This window comes from Pelodiscus sinensis, chromosome 4, assembly GCF_049634645.1.
Source record: "Pelodiscus sinensis isolate JC-2024 chromosome 4, ASM4963464v1, whole genome shotgun sequence".
Lineage (NCBI taxonomy): Eukaryota > Metazoa > Chordata > Testudines > Trionychidae > Pelodiscus > Pelodiscus sinensis.
The window spans coordinates 66056509-66076885 of record NC_134714.1 but is presented as its reverse complement, the minus strand read 5'-3'; the positions used below and the strand labels follow the sequence as shown (position 1 = coordinate 66076885).

Here is a 20377-nt window from a genome sequence, read left to right as displayed (position 1 = left end):
CTGTGACTGAGCTTTCTGATAAATGTACATGTGATAAATGCAGTACAAGCGGGACTTCCATGGTCCAGCACCCTCGGGACTTGAGCAGCCCTGAATGACAGAGTTTCTTGGAGCAGGGGAGGTCAAGGCTGCCTTCCCAACTGTTGGCCCTGCTTCCTATGCCCCTAGCCCTACTGGGACTGCACTTCCCACCCAGGGCTGGGGCTATGTTCCCCAGCACACTGACTCTGGCTGGGGCTTTGCTCTTGCCACCAGCTGTGGCTGTGCTCCTTGAGCTACAGTCCAGGTTGCACTCCCAGGCACCAGCCCCACTGCCACTGCCACTGGTCTGGGCTCCCTGCTATGACTGTGCTGCCAGCCTCTGCTGTTCCCTCTGCCTCCAGTTGGGTGGAGCTCCGCTCCCCACTGGAGTGAGGGCTGTGCTCCCTACCACCAGCCCAGCCCCTGAACCTGGCCAGCTGGGTTCTCTGGTCCAGCAATATCCGTGGTCCTACCGGAACATGGACGTTGCCAGACCAGAGTGTCCTGGCTTTTAGAGGTGCAACCTGTATTTCAATGTCTCATCAGACATCAGATTCTTTAGCCTGTAAAGTGGATGAAATCTCAGGAGAAGTCTCAAAATGGTGGGAATATCAAAAGACTGTCAGACACAGATTGATTGGGACTAGAGTTTTATGAGAACAGCTCACTAGATTTCAGCAAGTTGGAATCAGAATTTGATTGATGGTCCCGCTTCTGATTTGGCCTCAAACACAAATCCTGAAACTGAATCTAAACCAGACCCATCTATAACTGAATGCAGATGTGATCTTCAGTAGCACCATTATTCCTTTGAATTCTTGCTGTGTTGTTTCCAGTCAAATTCCTGCTCTACAACTCTCATGGCCATTAGTGTCTTTAAATCGATAGTGCAATTTTGAACAGTCTTTACAATCTGTACTGTTTTCTTGTTTTGTGCAGTAAGATTATTTTTGGATAAGGAAGAAAATAAAGTATATTGCCAGAAACTCTTTTCATGTGACCCAGCTTGTCTCCAGATGCTTGCATTCTTATTGGCATTGCAGTACAATCCCAACCTTATTTGTGTCTCTTTGTCGCTTCTAATGTTTGTTCTGGTCTGTGGTGATTTAGCCTTTGGATCGGGCCTCCACATACTTCTCAGAGCAAGGAATCCCATTTCCTAAGCCTGTGTTGAGCGAGGAAGAAAGGAAGAACCTAAAGGAGTGTTATATGTTTGAAGATGCAGAGAATCCATGTGCTCCCATACTGCTCTATTTCCCACTAGTGAATGACAGCTTCCAAAGATACATAGCACCTGGTAAGTAAACATCAGCCAATCATTGCCTTATACTTAGCATGTCCAGCCTGCCCACTCTTTCTAGATCTTTGTGTTTTATTTCATACCAATAAACATTTCTCCTGTCCCCGTTTCTAATTTCAACATAACTGACTTTTAAATGACAACTTTCAGCCTGCCCCATCACTCAGTTACAGAGTTTGGGCAAATTGCCAGAAAACTGAAAAATCTCTTATTTCCCAGATCTTGAAAATAAAAATATGTTTTGGAGTTAACCAAAAGCATCTCTTTTTTTTCTTTCAAAATTAGTGGTGAATTCAAAATTCAAGCTGACAAAATTCACTTGAAATGAAATATTTTGTATCAAATTCAAATTTTTCATTTTTAAATGAAAACAAAGAATATTTAAAATAAAAGTTATTTTGAAGAAAAAAAATCAAAATGTTTCAGTTCCAAAACATCAAAGCTTTTTTCTGAAAAGGGAATGATGCAAATTCATGAAATATTTCCACGTTGCAGAATCAGTTTTTTTCACTGAAAAAAATATTTAGTTTGAAAAATTCCATCCTGCTCTACTCATGTATCCCTCATGACAGACAGTCCTTATTTTAGACTCACGTTTACCTCAGTCTGACTCATGGCTGGTGTTATGCCATCAATTATTTCTGTAAATTAAACAAGGCCACAACATTTTAACATTGTGGCAATAGTTACTTCTACTGGTTTTTTTTTAATTCCATGACTTGTTTTGGGGGCTTTTGTGGAGCAATTTGGAAGGCCAACACAAATCATTTGAGACTTAGAGGGTTGAGAGCTAGGCTTTCCATATAAATCATGTGTTCAATATGTAACTTGAGGCTGCTGTGGGAGAAGGTGAGGCATTTGAGGCTGTGATTCTCTCCCTACGTTGGCGTTACTCAACTTTACAGAACTTTTTCATCAGAATTGGGTACTGCAGTTTTATTGTTTTTCCAGGGCTTAGACAGGGACCTGGTTACAAAGGAAATAAAATTGATGAGCAGGGTTTGCAACAGATCCAAGAAGCAGAATAGAAGTAAAATCTTTAGACTTGATTAAGCATTTGATTTTTTGGGGTCACCTTGCTGTATAAATGCCAACGGATAACCTACAAAGCAATTCTACACCTTCACAACTTTTTCCCTGAAACAAAATTCTGTTCCTATATAATAACCTCCACTGCTCCTCCTATTGGTGATATACCAATGATTCTCAATTTTAGCATACAGTTTTAGTAATGATAACTACGTTGTGTTGAAAAAGATATGTTAATCATGTTGAATATGGGCATGTATCACTATTTTGTGGGTCTGTAGTTAGCTAAGATGCCCTGGTATTTCTCTGATGATATGGAATCAGTCACCATCATCCATGACTTTGCCACTTCCTCTTCAGTCTAATGCACTGTGCTGTGCTTTTGGATACATTTGCAAACCACTCAAACTTCAGTGAATGCAAAATATAGCGGGTCATCTGCTTAGTGGAGAAAGCTTGCATGAGCACATTATACTGCTGGGCTGTGAAATGCCCAGCTGTGCGAAATGCACTGACTTCTTAGGCACTGTGAGCAAGGCCAGCCCGAGGTATTCTGGTGCCCTGGGCATGGGCAGATGGCGCCGCCCCTGGGTGCATGGTGCATACGCGGGCCCACCCATGGGGAGTGGGTTCACTCCCCTAGGGTGCATGGCCTGCCCCCGGGGCGCACGGTGCATGTGCGCCTTGGCTATAGCTACTGGCGGGCAGCCCAGGCCCGCCTCTAGGATGCACGGTGCAAGTGCGGCTCAGTCCGGCCTGGCTGATGCTGCTGGCGTATGCGCCGGGCCATGTAGAGCCCCACGGCCATGGGGGGAAGGGCGTTGCTGGCCAGTGCCGCAGGGATGCGTGCAGGCCGGTGCTGCAGGAGCCGGGCACGCGGTGCCTGATGGCAGCTGTAAGGGACGCTGCGCGCCCCTTATAGCTGCCATCAGGCACCCCCCATCGGTTGGCGCCCTGGGCAGCTGCCCGGCTCACCCATGCCTCAGTCTGGCCCTGACTGTGAGAGAAATTCAAGGGTCAGGGTTAAATTAATAAAACCTGAGGTCTTTAGGACCTGGTTATGGGTTCTACACACAACTGAGGCATAGCGGATAAGTCTTTTTTCAGGAGAGGCTGGGAATCTAACCTCCCTGTTGATATCTTCCAAAGTGTGAGTTTAACAACCTTTAGAGTACTACACAAAGTAAGTGACTGAGCAGTTGTTTGCTTGTTGGGAAGGTTTTTCTTATGGGATGAAGCAGACATGGGAGGAGGCTTTTTGTCCTTTACACTGTGGGCCATTTGAGGAGGTGGTTGTTTATATTGCAAAACAACAGTGATGGATAGACCAAGTAAGGAGAGAAGTTGCTTTATTAATTCAGCCACCATTTCTCATTGAACCTGCATTTTTAATGGATGAGTCACTCTTGCTTTTTATGATCATTTTTAGATCTACCAGTTTTTTATTTCTTCTTGCTCTCAATGTCGCTTTTTCTTTTTTCTCACTGTCATCAAAACCTCTTCTTTCCCCATTGGGTGGTGGACATGCAATCCTCTGTAAGACCCCTACAAATGACTTTCTATGGACTGGACCATAGGTGCTGTTGATAGCAGCAGTCATTTTCATCCTCACACAATGCATGAGGGTTCAGATTTGAGACTGATGTTCCACACACCAAGTTCTGGATTGGCAGTTAAATATGTGAGCACCCTTTGGGCGTTCTTGACACAGTTCGTTAGATGGAGATACGCTATAGGTATAATAGGATCTCGATAGTGAAACCTATTGTTTGCTTGTTTCATTCCCCAGGTGTGGAACGTAGTGCAGCAGAAATGGAACTGGGCAAAGTTGATGTCTCCAGCTTCTATTCTCCATATTCCACCAGGGAGGTCTCATTGAAAGCAGAGGATTTCAACAAGCTGCTGAAACTGACTAATTACAACATCCAGAATAATGAAAACATGATTCTTCAGGCCTTGCACGCAGCAGTGAGGAGGAGAAAACAGTCTCAAACACAGCCCCCATCCCAAGCACAGTCATCTTCCTGAAAGAAATCTTTCCTGAAACCCCTCTTCTGACCTTCAAACCCCCCATCCTCTCCAACTTCATCATCAGAAGCAAGCTCCCTGCAGACCAGGACATGCTAACTCAAAGTGGCATCAGACTCTGCCATAATGGTAGATGCAAACCCTGCAGACATATCACCATGACAACAATAATGAACACCCCCTGCTACACGTTTCAAGTTCCATGGGGTCCTACACATGACAATCACGACATGTCATGTACCTCATCCAATGTACTAAATACCCAATAATAACGACATAGGTGAAAACAGACAATCATTATACTTTCAAATGAACCCACAGAACAATGATAAAAGACAAAGACATCATCACTTGTGGTGAATGCTTTTCAAAAAGTGATAACTCTATATCTGACTTTTCAGCCCTCACCCACAAAGGAAACCTGTACAGTTCCTTCAATGGATGATCCTGGGAGCTTAAACTCATAACTTTGCTAGATAGTAAAAGTCATGCTTATCAGAAAGACTGGATTTATGGCTTAATAGCACAATCTATAACTCACTTTCCCTCCATTCCATCTCTTCTCCCTCCTCTGTTCCCCTCTCTGACTGGTAAGGTGCTAACAGGCTACTTTACTTTGAAAAGTTCCTTAAAATGTGTTTAGCTACTTATGCTAAACAATCTGCTCCACCTTGTATTTAGCTGTGACATTAAGGGATGTTTATCCTGGCAAAGTTAAAGTGCTGCTCCGGCAGTGCTTTAAAGTGTCTGTGTAGTTGTGGTACCAGCACTGGGAAAGACTCTGCCAGTGCTGTAAAAAAAAGCCACCCCAAGCAAGGGAGTAGCTAACATCACTGAGAAGGCAGCTCCTACAGTTATAGTACTATCTATACTGACACTTTGCTGAAACTTGCTGCCCTCTGGGGTATGTTTTTTCACATCCCTGAGTGAGACAGTTTCAGCCCAGTAAAGTGGCAGTGTAGACAACCTAAGCACATTTCCCAGACCTGGAGAATAGCTCTGTGTAAGCTTGAAAACTTGTCTCTCTCCTCAGCAGAAGCTGAGCCACTAAAAAAATATTACCTCATCAACCTCATTGCTCTAATTCTCCTGCGTGCTTTCTGTTCTGCCAGCTGGAAGTATCAAAAACTTTCTAATGTTTCTTCTATAAAACCAAATGAATAGGTATTTAACCTGGGATGCTTCAGTGGATTTTTATTCATTCCAATTAAGCAGCCATCCCAGAAAATAAAGTTCACTGAGTCATGACCTAATATTTGTTTTAAGTAAAGGGTGGGTCATGGTATTTTATGCAATACTATATATAATATACACATTTAAAAACATTGTAAACATGATAGCACAGTAAATGAACATTTAAATAATCTTTTAAAACCTCAGAAATTCTGGTTTAAGTCCGGACTGGCTGCTCTGTGAACTGATTCACTGTCAACCAGTTTTACCCCCACATGGATTAGTCTACTTTGCTGGCACCATTTCATCCATTTTTGGAGAAAAAAGGATCCTGCTGTGTGCTTAGAGCAATAAGCATAACTCTTCTTCGTCTATCTTTTATTTTCAGCACCTGTTCTCTTCATATTGGCTACTACCTATTCATCTATAAAATCTCCTGTTGTTTCTTTGGCACCGACATTAACAAAATCTGTAAAATCCTCCTCATTTGTAAGTGGGTCATGTTAAATTTGTTTGTTTCATAAGAACGGCCATACTGAGTCAGACTAAAGGTCCATATAGCCCAGTATCCTGTCTTCCAACAGAGTCCAATGCCAGATGATCCAGAGGAAATGAACAGAACAGGAAATCATCAAGCTATCTCTCTTGTCATCCATTTCCAGCCTCTGACAAACAGAGGCTATGGACACCATTCCTACCCATCCTGGCTACTAGCCATTGATGGACTTAACTACCATGAATTTATCTACAGCCGCTCCCTGAGTTTTGAATGGTCAAGTTATGACCGTTCACACTTATGACCAAAGCTCCCATGGAGCGGTTGTAAAGGTGGTCCCCGAGTTACGAACGCGACCCATGCTTACGAACAGCATGGTCGTGTGTAACGCAGTGGGGTCCAAGTTACGAACGGATTGAGTTATGACCAAGTGTTTGGTCTGTAACTCGTTTGTAACTCGGGGAGAGGCTGTAGTTCTTTTTTGATCCTTGTTAAAGTCCTTGTCTTTTCAACATCTTCTGGCAAGGAGTTCCACAGGTTGACTGTGTACTGTGCAAAGAAAAACTTCCTTTTGTTTGTTTAAAACCTGCTACCTTTTAATTTCATTTGGTGACCCCTAGTTCTTTTATTATGGGAACAACTAAATAATTGTTCCTTATTCACTTTTTCCACACTAATCATGATTTTATAGACCTCTATCAAATCCTCCCTTAGTCTCCTCTAGTTTGTTTTATCACATTAAATAAATATCAAGCTTTTTAACAACCACTTTCTTGAGTGCCTTCTGTTCTGAATTGTTATGCTCCATGCTGCAAAGAAAGAGTTTCAAGGAGATTCTCTTTCCTCACAGTTTCTTCCACTTGAACATGTTGCCCTTCACCTGTTATTTTTATAAATATTTTGTTTGGTGGTAGTTCTGAAGTTTATAATTGTACCCATACTTGTTAGTCAGAGCAGTCTTATGGTGTGAGCTGTACCACTATAGCTGCTATACAATTATGTAATGTCAAACACAGCTAGTATGTGCACTAGTGTATAATTAAATTACAGCAAGATACAAGTTGAACTTCTCTAGTCTGGCATTCTCTGGTTCGGCAATATCTGTGGTCTGGCATGATTTTAGTTAGCTGGTGTTACCCTAAAAATTCCCAATGGAGACCACCCAGGATAACACGAGTATGGGTTTATTGATTGAAGAATTAACACTCCACTATATCAGGGCTACTCAGCATGTGGCCCACTGCCTGTTTGTTTGCAGCCCAGGGTGCAGTTTGGGTTTATGCGGGACCCAACATGCGGCCTGCGGGTGGGAGCCAAAACAAAAAAGTAGTCAATATATAATGGTCTTCTGCTGATATGGGTTTTAGTAAAATTTCTGTACTGTCACTGCTCATTAAAATTGCTGTCATATGGGTGGAAATTGGGTAAACATTGCATTTTATTAATATCAGCAGAACTGACTTAAATGGGGCCTGTGTGGTGTGTAGTCTTGCCTTAACCTTTGTATTCATGCCCAACAGCGTCAAAGAAGCTATTTACATGTATATGCAACCACACTTAAATTGCAGCCCTCGGCATGTGCTGTGAGTATCATTGTGGCCCCGGGGCTTCAAAAGTTCAGTAGCCCTGCAATGTATGGTAAAACTAAAGAGGATAGAGCTGCCACTAAAGATTTTAACTAAAGGAACATCTCACTCACTCGCGCGCATGCACACACACACACACACACACACACACACACGAGTTGCAGAAGGAGCCAAGGCATGTTGGTTCTGGAGGGTCTTTTTGCTGATCATAGCTGGGGAGCTGGTCAGGAAAGAAACTGGCTGCAGGAAGAAGAACATCTCAGAAAGAGAACTACTGTCACCTGTTCTCTCCTTTTATTGCCTCTGTACAACCTCTTTGACTCATCCACATTCCCCACCAAGGAGCATGCCCAGACTTCCCTTGATCCAACAGAGCAGCAGTGTATCCTTAATTGGTCTGATGACTCATTACCTGGCTCCATGTGCTCAGCCTTGCAGTTTCTAATCCCAAACACACAATAGTCTCCAGTCACTCACACACACACACACATCTCCGGGGAGAATGCAGTTTAGAGCAAGTTACAAGCAAAGTGTCTGAGAGTTACAAAGATTACAAAGTTGCAAGGCTCAACAATCACCAAGTTTACAGTAGGTTTCTAAACTTATAAAACAAAATTGCGGAGAGTTACAAAGTTGCAAGGTTTTATAAAGATTACAGAGTTGCAAGGTTAAAAAAGATTACAAGGAGTTGCAAAGTTTAAAAGGCAATGCAGCTAAAACAATTGTAAAGCTTCAGAGAATCATTTACAAATCATCAGTAATGAAGTGACTTAGAGGACAATTCCCGCTTCCCCCACAGCAATACAGTCAGCAGGAGGTTTTTATCACTCTAAGTCATGTGTTGGCAGGACCTTACAGTTTTGGGTATTTCCAGAAAATCCACGTGTAAAATCAAGTAATAGCTCAGGCGGAGGCTTTTATGCAACAGCTGGATGTCCACTTAGTTGGATGTGGCCAAAATTCCCATAAAATTTGTTTACAATTACCAGTCCTCGCTCTCAGGCTACTTCTTGACTGGCATGATTTTCCGCAAATGCTTTTAACAGAAAAGTTTTTCCGTTAAAAGCATTTGCTGAAAAGAGCGTCTAGATTGGCACGGATGCTTTTCCGCAAAAGGATTGGCCCAGCATGATCTTGTGGGTAAGATCCAGAGTGTAAATTGACTGGGAATTGTGGCTGGTTTCTTGGACCAGAAGAACCCATTCAGGGTAGGTGAGATTGGGTTCTATAACCCCGCATCTGTGTTAGGCCCAGGGCTGATTGTGGCCCAGGGATATCTGGGATGTCTGAGGGATTTTGTTTGGTGTGACCAGTTTGCGACCTGTTTGGAAAGGTCTCCGGTCTGGGGTTGTAAAGAGCCCTTGTTTTGAGCAATTTACCCTGAGTGGATGCCCTCAGCAGTGCCCAGACTCGGCCCGATTTATCACACCCATGCAAAGCATTTGCAGGCCTCTTGCCTCCAGGAGATTCTTGCCCCCACTCTGAAAAACCATAGCACCAGCACTGTCTCAAATAGGCTTGTGAACGATTGTCTCCTATTTATTTTAGAAGCCATATTGTAGCATATGACCGGAACCAGGTGATATATTAAAGCCCTTTCCTGTGATCTGGCCACTCCTCTCTCATGATGGAGGGATGGCGTGGCCAAATTTGTGTGATGTAGTGGCCTCATATTCCAGCTTACACTGCCACTCACTCAAATTTGGCCTGGATGTGTCTCCCCTTCACACACACACCATGAAAGGCTATCTGAGCCATTCTTCCTCCTCCCCCTTCTGCAGTCCTAGCTCCTTTGGCTGCTGTCAAAATCTTGGTGGATGCAATAGATCCCAAATCGGAAAGGTTGGCTCTTGATACAAAAGGATATCTTGAAAATGCATCCAAATAAATATGTCTCAATCAGAATGAACAGCTATTATAAGGCACTCAATTCCATGCTTTTATCCCAGAGTGAATGGACTCTGAATATCTCCACTTAAACTGATGGTCTAATGAAACATGGTCCAAATTGTGCCCTAACTAGCTGTGGGATGGAATGTAAGACAGTGCATGATTAGCACCTTTTGACTTTAGACAGACTGCTCAGGCACACTCAGGCCACTTTATGCTATCATAATGGTGTAAAGGGTCTTGTGTAAATGAAAATCGGTCCCAATAAATTTCCAAGCTTCTATGATCACATCAGTAGATTTACATCCATGAGTAATGGGACTTTTACCTGCAGATCAGTCAGCACTACTTACTGTGGGGTACTGTCCCTAGTGGTGACAATGGAAGCCTAATGATAATCTGATACTATTTAATTATATGCATAAGTAAGAATGTCACATCTCCTTTCATGTACAATAGTAATAGAAATGTAGCCGTGTTAGTCTGGTGTAGCTGAAGCAAAATACAGAACTATGTAGCACTTTAAAGACTAACAAGATGGTTTATTAGATGATGAGCTTTCGTGGGCCAGACCCACTTCCTCAGATCAAGTAGTGGAAGAAAATAGTCACAACCATATATACCAAAGGATACAATTTAAACAAATTAACACATATGAAAAGGAATGAACAAAGACTCTAACTATCTTACCCATTACCAAGATAGCTTCCCCAATTATCACCTGTAATACCATTAGCTCACAGACATCTAACTCTCCCCACCTCTAATATAATTAATCCACAGACACTTACCTTTCTTCCTTCCCCCCCCCCCCGCCCCCTGCATCCCCCTCCTGTTCTGAAATGTGATTTGTCCTTTTCATATGTATTCATTTTTTTAAATTGTATCCTTTGGTATATATGGTTGTGACTATTTTCTTCCACTACTTGATCTGAGGAAGTGGGTCTGGCCCACAAAAGCTCATCATCTAATAAACCATCTTGTTAGTCTTTAAAGTGCTACATAGTCCTGTATTTTGCTACATCTCCTTTCCTCCTACATAGCTCTTTCCAGGCTCACTGAGAGAAACAAATTATATTTGCTTCCAGCTATATTCAGTTGTATTAGTTTTGAGCTTTTTTTTTTAAACTCCATATTTAACTCCTGTGGACCAACAGAGCTGAGGAGCTCATGAATGAGTGAGCTCTTTGGATATTTTCAACCCAACACAACACAGTAATTATTTTAATCATATAGAGGAGGAAGCCTCACCAAACCTGGAGATATTAGAGCGCTCACTGCCAGTCAGCTGGTTTGGCTTTTATCAGCCAGGCCCAGCCTTTGGGCAAGGTGAGCGAGGGCCCTGTGCTGCCCAGCTCTTGGCCCCGCCCACCCGGCCAGAAGCTGCATGGCCATGTAGCTCAGCATGCAACCTTAGACCCCACACACTCTTTGGATAGGTCTGGTATCAGCATTGATGAGCTTCTGTCTTTGGTGGCCACCCATGAAGCCCCAGATTTCACATGGAATCCAGTCTGGTCAGAAGATGGCCTTTTTGGCCACATGGAATATTTTGACTTTTTGGCAAAAAATTAAAAGTTGAAAATTTCAAACTATGAAATGCCACAACAATTCCTCATGCCTCCATTGTCCTCTATGGACCTGGCTTCCTCCCATGGTGCACTATGGTTTCCTCTCCTACTGAGACGCTGTGGTGTATCATGGGAGATGTAGTCTGGCTGAGGAATCTGGCCCATAAAGGAAAATGAAGACATGAGAACTATGAATTACAATCTTTGGGAGCCAATCACTCTTTCACTATTTATCTACAGCAGAACAACATCAACAGGAGAGATTTAGGAAGTCCCCTCATCAGAATATCCCATAGCTCCATGACTGGAATGGAGCACTCTCCTGAGTGGTATGGGAGACCCTTATTCAATTCCTTTCTCCACATCAGGCTGAAGCAGGGGCTGAACTAAGGTTTTCCATATCCTAGAAAGTGCTCTAGACCAGTGTTTCTCAACCAGTGGTACGAGTACCCTTAAGGGTACTTGAAAGAAGTCTGGGGGGTACGTAAACACAACTGAAATTTGACGAAAACTGAATTTTTGTTTTAAGTTTTACAGTGCTTTATTATTTTTGTACTCTTTACACCCAAAAATTTCATTGCCTGCCAGGCTACAATTAAGTTGATTAAACAAATGTGTTGCAATGGTAGAAAAAAATTGTGTGCATCTGAAAACTGGGGGTACTTATAATGTTTTTTAAAAAAAAGGGGTTGTTTATAAAAAAAAGGGTTGAGAAACACTGCTCTAGACACTAAGCTAAAAGTTACAAGATGGGCATTGACACCGCCACTTTGTGTGGTATTCTTTCAAGAAATGGCTTTGGCATCTGACAATATGGCTTATACCCATGAAAGCACATGCCCAAATAAATTGGTTAGTCTTTAAGGTGCCATAGGACTCCTTGTTGTTTTGGTACCTTAGAGCGTGCTCCACAAAACTCAGCACACTAGTAGGGGCACCACCTAAACTAATCTCTGGGAGACACCAGTGAGAGGGTGTATCCTAAACTGAGCCCCTCTTGCAGAGACAGCACCTAAGTCCAGGCTGAATGGGGACATTTAGATTTGCTTATGACTTATAATTGGAAACCCCTCTCTGGAAATCAAGTGGCTTTAGGCACCGAAGTTCTAGGCTCACTACTGAGACTATTCTTTTCCACCGGTAACTCTTTGTCTTCTGTGGTGTCCATGCACCCTTTGGTGATGCTAGAATGGTAATTCCAGGTGGGCATACTGGCAAGAATGTATGTGTGTGTGTCTTTGTATGTAATAGGAAACGAGTATGCACACATTTATGCACTGGTTGCTGACATTGGCATCCTGTTATAATGGTCTGTCATCCAGTAGAACACTGTGCTAAGTAGCCATGTTAATTGCGTGCTTAACTACAGCTGTTTGTTAGATAAGAAAAGTGTAGCAACATTACACAACTGGTTTCCAAACTGTCTCTTGCTGGGTAACAACTGCCATTTCATAGAATTGCCTCTTGACATTTGTGCCCAGTGACTGTACTTGCTTATTGCCTCCTACTTGTGGATCTGATTGTGTAAGTGGTAATATATCTCCATGACAAAGCTTGTCTCCCATATGTATACTTACAGGTATATATTTGGGAATTGGAGTTAGCTGAAGGTGGGCTGAAGATATAAACTATCCAGTCAGTCTTGCTGCAGTGTAGCTTTCCTGCACATCTCTGATTTGCTGTTTTTAAAACAGCAGGCTTGTGTAAGGAGCTGCATTTTGTTTCCTGGACAATGCTTTGATTTTGGGCTTCAGCAGTTACAAAACAGGGAATGAGGTTGCTATTGATGTGTAAGCCCCGGGAGGCTGTGGGACACCTGGTTTTTTTCCCCTTTGGTTTTATTAATGGTGGCCACCATTGGTTAATGTCTGGTCAGTATGTTTTCTTATTAGGTTGGTTTTGATCTAAGGAATGCTCCCCGTTAGTCCACTCTGGGTGTAACTTATAGTCCTATCATAAGCTTAGGAACAGCTACCTTGAGGCTTTTAGAAGGTTAACTGCCTATATCTCATCAGCTGACATTCTTAGCTTTAGCTCTCCTGTTCTTCAGAGGAAAAACTTGCATTTTTTCTCTTTGATTTCTCTCTCTCCTAGTGGCCAATGGCTACTGAATCACTAAATTTTTTCTCTTCTGGTTTGCTTCTTTGAGTGTTTTCAGAAGGATGTAACTATGTAAATTTTCATATTTTCCACCGGTAACCTCTTTGTCTTCTGTGGTGTCTATGCACCCTTCATATTTTAACTTTTTCATTATTGATGTCAGACAAAGTGTAATAAGTACTGTAGACAGAGAGGCATTGACTTTGCCTATGATACTCAAAAAATAGCATACTCCCAAACAAACACTACGAACACCACATTGATCAAGATATTGTTACCTAAAGTTACATACGATCTGTTTTTAGAACTGGTCAGAAACTTTTCAATGAAACTTTTGTTTAAATCTGAAAATGCTAATTCATTGAAATCAAAATCTTGTGTAGTGGGAATGTGCAGATTTCAACATGGAAGCCCTTGGAGCTGCCCTTGGAGCTACTCTTGAGCCAGGAGTCTTGAGCTTGGGCTCCCCGGGGGAATTTCCTTTTGATTATTTCAAACTGTTTTTTAAAAAACATGCCATGCCATGTGAAATTTCACTACTTTTGCTTTTTGTTCTGAAACAGATTTCCCCCCCCCTTCAAATTTTACAGTTTCTCCTGACCAGGTCTATATATTTTGCATTATGAAAATTATACCATCTTAACTAGACATAGCAGAATATCACTCAAAACATTACCACAGTCCATGTTTGTCTAGTCATTCTTGCCTTTATTTACAAAATGCAGGCAAGTTTGCACCTGCATATTGCAAAACTGAAAAATATTTCACTAATGGCTGGTTCAAGCTATTATGCACATACAATGGCAAGATAATAGACTGCATAAAGAGACTGCTCAAACAACTTGAAGAAATCTCTATGGAAGCACACCGGTACCTCCACATGGATAATAGACTCCCAAAGGAAGCATGGAGTAGGGAAAGATCAAGAGGCAAACTGAGATAGAGAAACACAGATTCTTGATAAAGAACTTCTCTTGTGAAATAAATATTATCATGGGAAGCTGCAGCAGAAATCAGTTTAGCAATCAGCAAAGTAAAATCTGCTGTGAAAAGTTTTGAAGTGAGGTGTGAGGGGTATTTAGCAAACAGTAGTGAGAGATGTAAGGGGAAATCCCCTCCTCTTTTCCATTTTTTCCCTTGGGCCTGTGCAAATGCTGTGAAACAAAAGTGAAACTTTCTTGCCATTTGCAGATTTATAAGAGCTCTTGCTAAATCTCTGACATGTAAGATATTTGACTGCACTGCATATTGAGAACTAGAGGTGGCTCTTAAATACTTGCCAACTTTATGTATTACCTTTCATTTAGGAATTTAGCTATATAGTTAGTTTTAAAAAGTGTGTGTGTGGGGGAGGGGGTCAAAACAAAATGAGAAACTGGGGGAAAAAAAGAATTTGAATACAAAAACCATGAAAACATACAAAAAGGATGAAAGAAATGTCATTTCATTTTAGGTTTTTTGTTTTGCTTTGCATGTGTGTGGTGTGTTTTTGTTTTATGAAAGCAAAATAAATGTATGTTTCTTACTTTGGGAAGAAAACCTTAGAACCCAAGCCCAATTTCAGACCTGAAAGTTTATTTATTTATTTAGTAGTAGTAGTAGCAGCAGGAGCGATAGTAGTATTTTTCCAATTTGGCCACTGACCTGAAAAATCAATGCATTTCTCAACTCCTAATGTGTAACATTTGTAATGTGGAATAATGTTGTCCACACATGGAGTTAATCAGGAGCAAATGTATGTGTAGACAAGCCCAGGGTCTTCAGACAGCCTGAAAAGATGTAGCTTTGGGAAGTGTGAACTGCTCTATTCATTTCAAGAGGGTGATGAGATGTTAACTCTCAAATATATAGATGACTTTAAATGTCATTATTATTAATATTATTATTATTAACAAAACTATCAAGAATAGTATTGTTAATATTGACCATTTTTAAGCAGAACCATCAACTAAAGAGTTTATTCTGCTCTTCCAAATTGTCTACTGTACCTTCTCACTTTCCAGCAGTGTCATCCCATGCCACCCGCTGAAACTTAGTTTTCCCAGTGATAATTTTGAACATTGAATTTCAAAGTCAAGTTTGTCAGAATGTATCTACTGTATTTTAAAGCAAAAAATAATCAAAATTGTTACAAAATATGGAAATGTGTAATTTCACCATTTATTAAAATAATTTGCATAATCTCATTTGCATTTTCAATCTTGCTAATGTGGTGAAATCAGTTGTGTTTCGGCATCTGCCAGTAAAAGGTGAAAGGCAGCTGCTGGGTTTTAATGCAGCTCTACTTGATTTAATATTGCATAACACTTGAATTGCTACCACACCCACACCCTTTTCCCATGTCTCTGATTTAAGACAATTACTTACATTATAGCCAGGTGCACTGATGGGAGGGGGGGGCAGAAAGGAGGCAGTCACAGGAGTGGCAGTGGCTGGAGCCGCAGACACGTTAAATCATTACTGGAGTGTTGGGTAGCATGCTCTGGGCGGCTCTCAGGGGTGGCTGAGGAGTGTTGGTGCCAGTGTGACATTTTGTGGGTGGTGTTGAGGGTTGGCTGCCCCAAACCAACCCCTTCTACACAAAGCCTTGTCCCTTCTGGGAGCACAGACCCCCCCTCCCCCAACCCAAGTCTGTGAGCTCCCCTGATTCTAGCCTTCCTACTGCCGATTTCTAACCCTGAGTAGTGGCTATTTAGCTTTAAAGTGCAGGTGAATACATGCCAGCATGATTAAACGCAGCAATAATGGTCTATAAAATACAACTGATTTTCATACATTCTGCATCCAAAACTCTTACAGAAATGAATAACAAATAGGACAGAGAAATTAAAAGGAATAGGAAAGGGATCGAGAAAAGGGGGAAAGAGACTTGGAGAGAGATTGAATAGATGAGACAGACAGATGGTGCACAGGTGCCACCTTATGATAGTTTAGGGTTATAACACTTGTGACTGCCTATATTAAACAGGGCCTATTGACTATTTTAATTATTCAGATGATGGTGAGGTCTCTAGGAATGCCATTATTAGTGTGGAGGTAGGAAAAGGGAATAAGGGAATTTGTGTGCAGCCATCTTGGTCTTGTTAACAAGAGAACAAGAGTCAGGCTAAGTCTGTGGCCTGACAATGTGAGATCTGTAATTAGACGCTGCCTTTGCCTCTCGCCTCTATACGGAGATAAGGATAGAATACTGACTCTGGTAGGGACCTTGAGATAAGGAGCATCTGGGTGGAACTAAATAACTGTTAACCATTGGTGTTTGTAATGGGAAGGAGACTAATTGTTATTGTTATTATATCTAATAGATAGTATATAAACTGCTTCATAATTGCTTGTATTCGAAGATCTGCCTTGGAGCGGGGGCTCTTCCCCCCCCCCTCCCCCCCGTCTGAACCAGTTTTTCCCTTGCTGCAGCTGGTAATAAAACTGCCTCTGGCTACTTGTTGCTTAAACACAACGCAGAGTGAAGGCTTGTTTTCTTCCACATTAGAAAGATATTCAGGAATCTGAGGAGAAATGTAAATATGGAACTAAAAAGTCTAAAAGCTGCGTAGTGATGGGCAAAGGAGTGAGAAGGCGCAAGAAGAGGCAAAGTGCGAGATAAGTGAGATCGGGTTTTATAAATTACAGATGTCACCTTCAGGAGAATAGTGGCAAAGAGGTGGCAGGCACTCAGATCAAGGACGGCATAGCTGTGATCATAATATGTGACTGGAGGTGGCTAGTGGATGGGGAGCACGGAGTTATGCATTGGCATTCAGGCAGAAGTTCAGCGCACACATGTACCATAATTGGAATGAGCTAAAAGAGAGGTAATGTGTCCAGCATCATAAGTGCAGACAGAAAAGAGAGAAGCAGCCAGTTCTGAGATTTTGTTGATGTGCTTTTTGAAGCATTTTACAATGGGTGGGTGACTGTTTTCTTTTGCACCGTGCCCTTCATGAATGCAAAGGCTGAAATATTGGCAGATAGGCATAGGCAGTCCTGATCAGCCATTGGGTTTAGTGCAATGAGGTCTAGGAATAAGATTTAAAGAACTCAATGAAAGCTGAAAGGAAATATTTAAAAAACCACAAGAGGGAGGTAAGTAGACCTTGAGAAATAGTAAAGCCTGGTATTCCGATAGGGGATGACAAGGCTATAGCACATCCCCCTCAATACTAACTGTCCTCTGTGGGGGTATGTCTACACTGCATTCCTCTTTCGAGAGAGGAATGCAAATGCAGAGAAACGAAATTGCAAATGAAGTGTGGATTTGAATTTCTTGTGCTTGAAAGAGGAATGCAGTGTAGTCATACTCTGGGAGAGCATTTGTAGGTAACTGGATGTCAAGAAAAGCACTAAAATAATATGCTAATGTAAGCCAGGGCGGTGGCTCTTGAGTTCCTTGAGGCGAAAACTTCCATACAGAGAGGAGACTTCTCTGCTCATAGGTATGCCTTCAATACACCCTCAGCAGAAAGCAGATATGTTCAGTAAGTAGGGAAGTACTGAACTATATCCAATTACTTTAGCTCAGGAATGGGCAACCTAAGACCCGGGAGCCAGATGTGGTCCCTGGCTTGCCTGGATCTGGTCCCCAAGGCTTAGGGCTCCTCCCACCATTAGGGAGCCCATGCTAGCGCTCCAGCTCCTCTGCCCCACTGTCCCACCGCACTTGTGTGCGGCCCCAAACTGAATTTTCTGTGGGTCAGTGGTCCCTGACCCAAAAAAGGTTTCCAGCCCCTGCTTTAGCAGCTGGTGCTTTCTAAGTTGACAGACATAACTAGAGAAGACATAATCTAGTTTCCTGTGAACTGTAATACTTTGGTCTAATTTGGCATGTGGGTGCTGAATGGAGTTGGTAGCCTGTGATATGCAAGAGGCTACCAAATATTGGTCCCTTCTAGCCTTAAACTCTATGATTTTGCCATGTGCATTAGCTTCCATATTACTTCTGGATAGTAGTCCAAAGTCATGGATATCCCACCCATCGCCACTAAGGCCTCCGGTTGCCACACCAAATTCTGTCCTTGCTGCTCCCGTATCCTTGCATGTTTGTTCCCTGTGTGCCAACCATATTTGCTGGCACACTTGATAATGAAATTGTTCAACACATTCACTTTTCTGTACAAAATTCAGTAATGCAAAGACAGTGGTTAATTTGCTAGGTAGCTTTGCCCTTATGAGATTTGTAAGCTCCTGAGCTCCATCCTTAGATTCTCATTTCCCAGCTCCAGGAAGCTAGGTATGTAAGTCTGGCTACAAGCATGATAGGGCTGAGTTAGCTGAGTGAGGATGCACTTTCTCCGGACTCAAGTATGCTGCATAACACAGTGTTGGTTCCCTCACTAATCCATCCATTTGAGCCAATGGAGATGGCCTGGTATTTCTTCTGTAGTCTGTGTCTAGGGCCCTTTGTTTTCAGTTTTTACTGAATTTTGTTTTTTACTGATAATTTCCTGGGTTTCACACATTTGGTTGTTACCAGTTTTTTTACCTGGAAGGGCTGGGACTCCCTGAACCAGCCTCCCAATTCTAGAAGGAAAGCTGGTGGTTCGGTAATTGGGGTAAAATCCTGGGGGATCCCTCTGGATCTGTCTCCCTGTTCAGAAAAGAAAGACAGTAACTCCAGAAAGCTTCCAGGCCTGCTCCAGAAGGAGAGGTGGGCTGCCATCTCTCCTTCCAGGGCAGGGAGCCATGTCAGGAGTACCAGAATGCTGTTTGGTCCTCCAGTGCCCCTAATATTATCCCTGATATTTATCCAGAAAATGGTGACACTGTTTACATCAATTTATTTTTTTAAATTTTTGTAATGAGCATAGAGAGCATCAGGGAGTTCTGGCATATATTTACAGCCTGACTTGGGAAGCTGCTAGCAGGAGTTTTGAGGGCAAGGATGTCACTGCTGTTCCTATTAGTCCCTAAAAAGGAGAGACATAAGAATAGCACTATCAGAAACAAGGAAGAAGAGGTGGAGTGGAAAAGGGAGATACAATGCTATCTGGCTGCTTGTCAACATCACTACAGCCTCCCTCATCCAGGGCAGGCAGTTTTGAGTGCATTGTACTGCCATTAGACTGGGCATAGTGAGTGGGGGACACAACTTTCCTTTGATAGAACTAGCCAGTACCTGGAGATGCTTCCTGCAGACAGAGTTCTATATGGGTGCTTGTAATATGGATTTTGTGAAATAATTCAGAATTGACTGGGCCTAGCTATTTTAAATTAAGCTATCTGGATTGGGTTTGACAAAGCACAGCCAGTCCACATCCCCAAATGCTTTCTGATTGCTGAGTACACAGACAAGCCCTGTTTTTAGCTTTTCAATGAACACTTCCAAAGTTTCTCAACTCACCCCCACTCTTTCCTGTTGTGCCACTGGGCAGTCCTGGCTTGCTTTCCTTGCTTCTTGCTCCTCCTGTAAATAAACAGATTGAAAAGCGAGAATTTCAGGTTGTTAGAAGTTATACAATGTTTCGTTGGACTGTGTGAAGTATTCATTAGTAGAGATTTTCAAGGCTAAATTCACCCTGAGCATAGAAGGTCTGCTTTGACTTTAGAGAGAGCAGCAGAAACAGTTTCTGCTCTCAGACAGTGCCTATGACAGAATGGTGATAGAGATGTAGCCGTGTTAGTCTGGTGTAGCTGAAACAAAATACAGGACTATGTAGCACTTTAAAGACTAACAAGATGGTTTATTAGATGATGAGCTTTCGTGGGCCAGACCCACTTCCTCAGATCAAATAGTGGAAGAAAATAGTCACAACCATATATACCAAAGGATACAATTTAAAAAAATGAACACACATGAAAAGGACAAATCACATTACAGAACAGAAGGGGGATTGGGGGGGGGGGAGGGAAAGGAAGGTGAATGCCAGTGAGTTAATGAACATTCAGTCAATGTTCATTCATTATGACAGAATGAACATTGAATGCAAATTCCAAAATGGCTGATTCACATAGGACAGGCAAATGGCTAAAGCTGATCACTGATAAGTTATGATGTTTTCATGAGGCATATCTCCCTGTATTCCATTTTTGGTAGTGCTTTAACTGCCTGTAGTCTCCAAAATGCTCAGGGCTAGAGCGGGCCAAATCCACAGGCTGTGTAATACAACTGATTGAGATGATTGATTTAAGGAAGGGAATGTGAGGGGTTGGAAATTTTGATCTGTAAAATGCTTGCAGACTGGTGATT

The 20377-nt window shown here is 42.2% G+C and overlaps 1 protein-coding gene across 1 annotated transcript in view; it reads left to right on the top strand.

The window, feature by feature from the left end:
* The window catches only part of LOC102448831 (cytosolic phospholipase A2 epsilon-like), a 40641-nt gene extending 33825 nt beyond the window's left edge, over positions 1-6816 (top strand). Inside the window, exons 19-20 of the mRNA XM_006130349.4 lie at positions 1132-1318; positions 4140-6816. Of these exons, the coding sequence (XP_006130411.2) occupies positions 1132-1318; positions 4140-4378 (426 nt within the window). The 3' untranslated portion in view covers positions 4379-6816. The remainder of the gene's footprint in view (positions 1-1131; positions 1319-4139) is intronic.
* The last annotated feature ends 13561 nt before the right edge of the window (positions 6817-20377 follow it).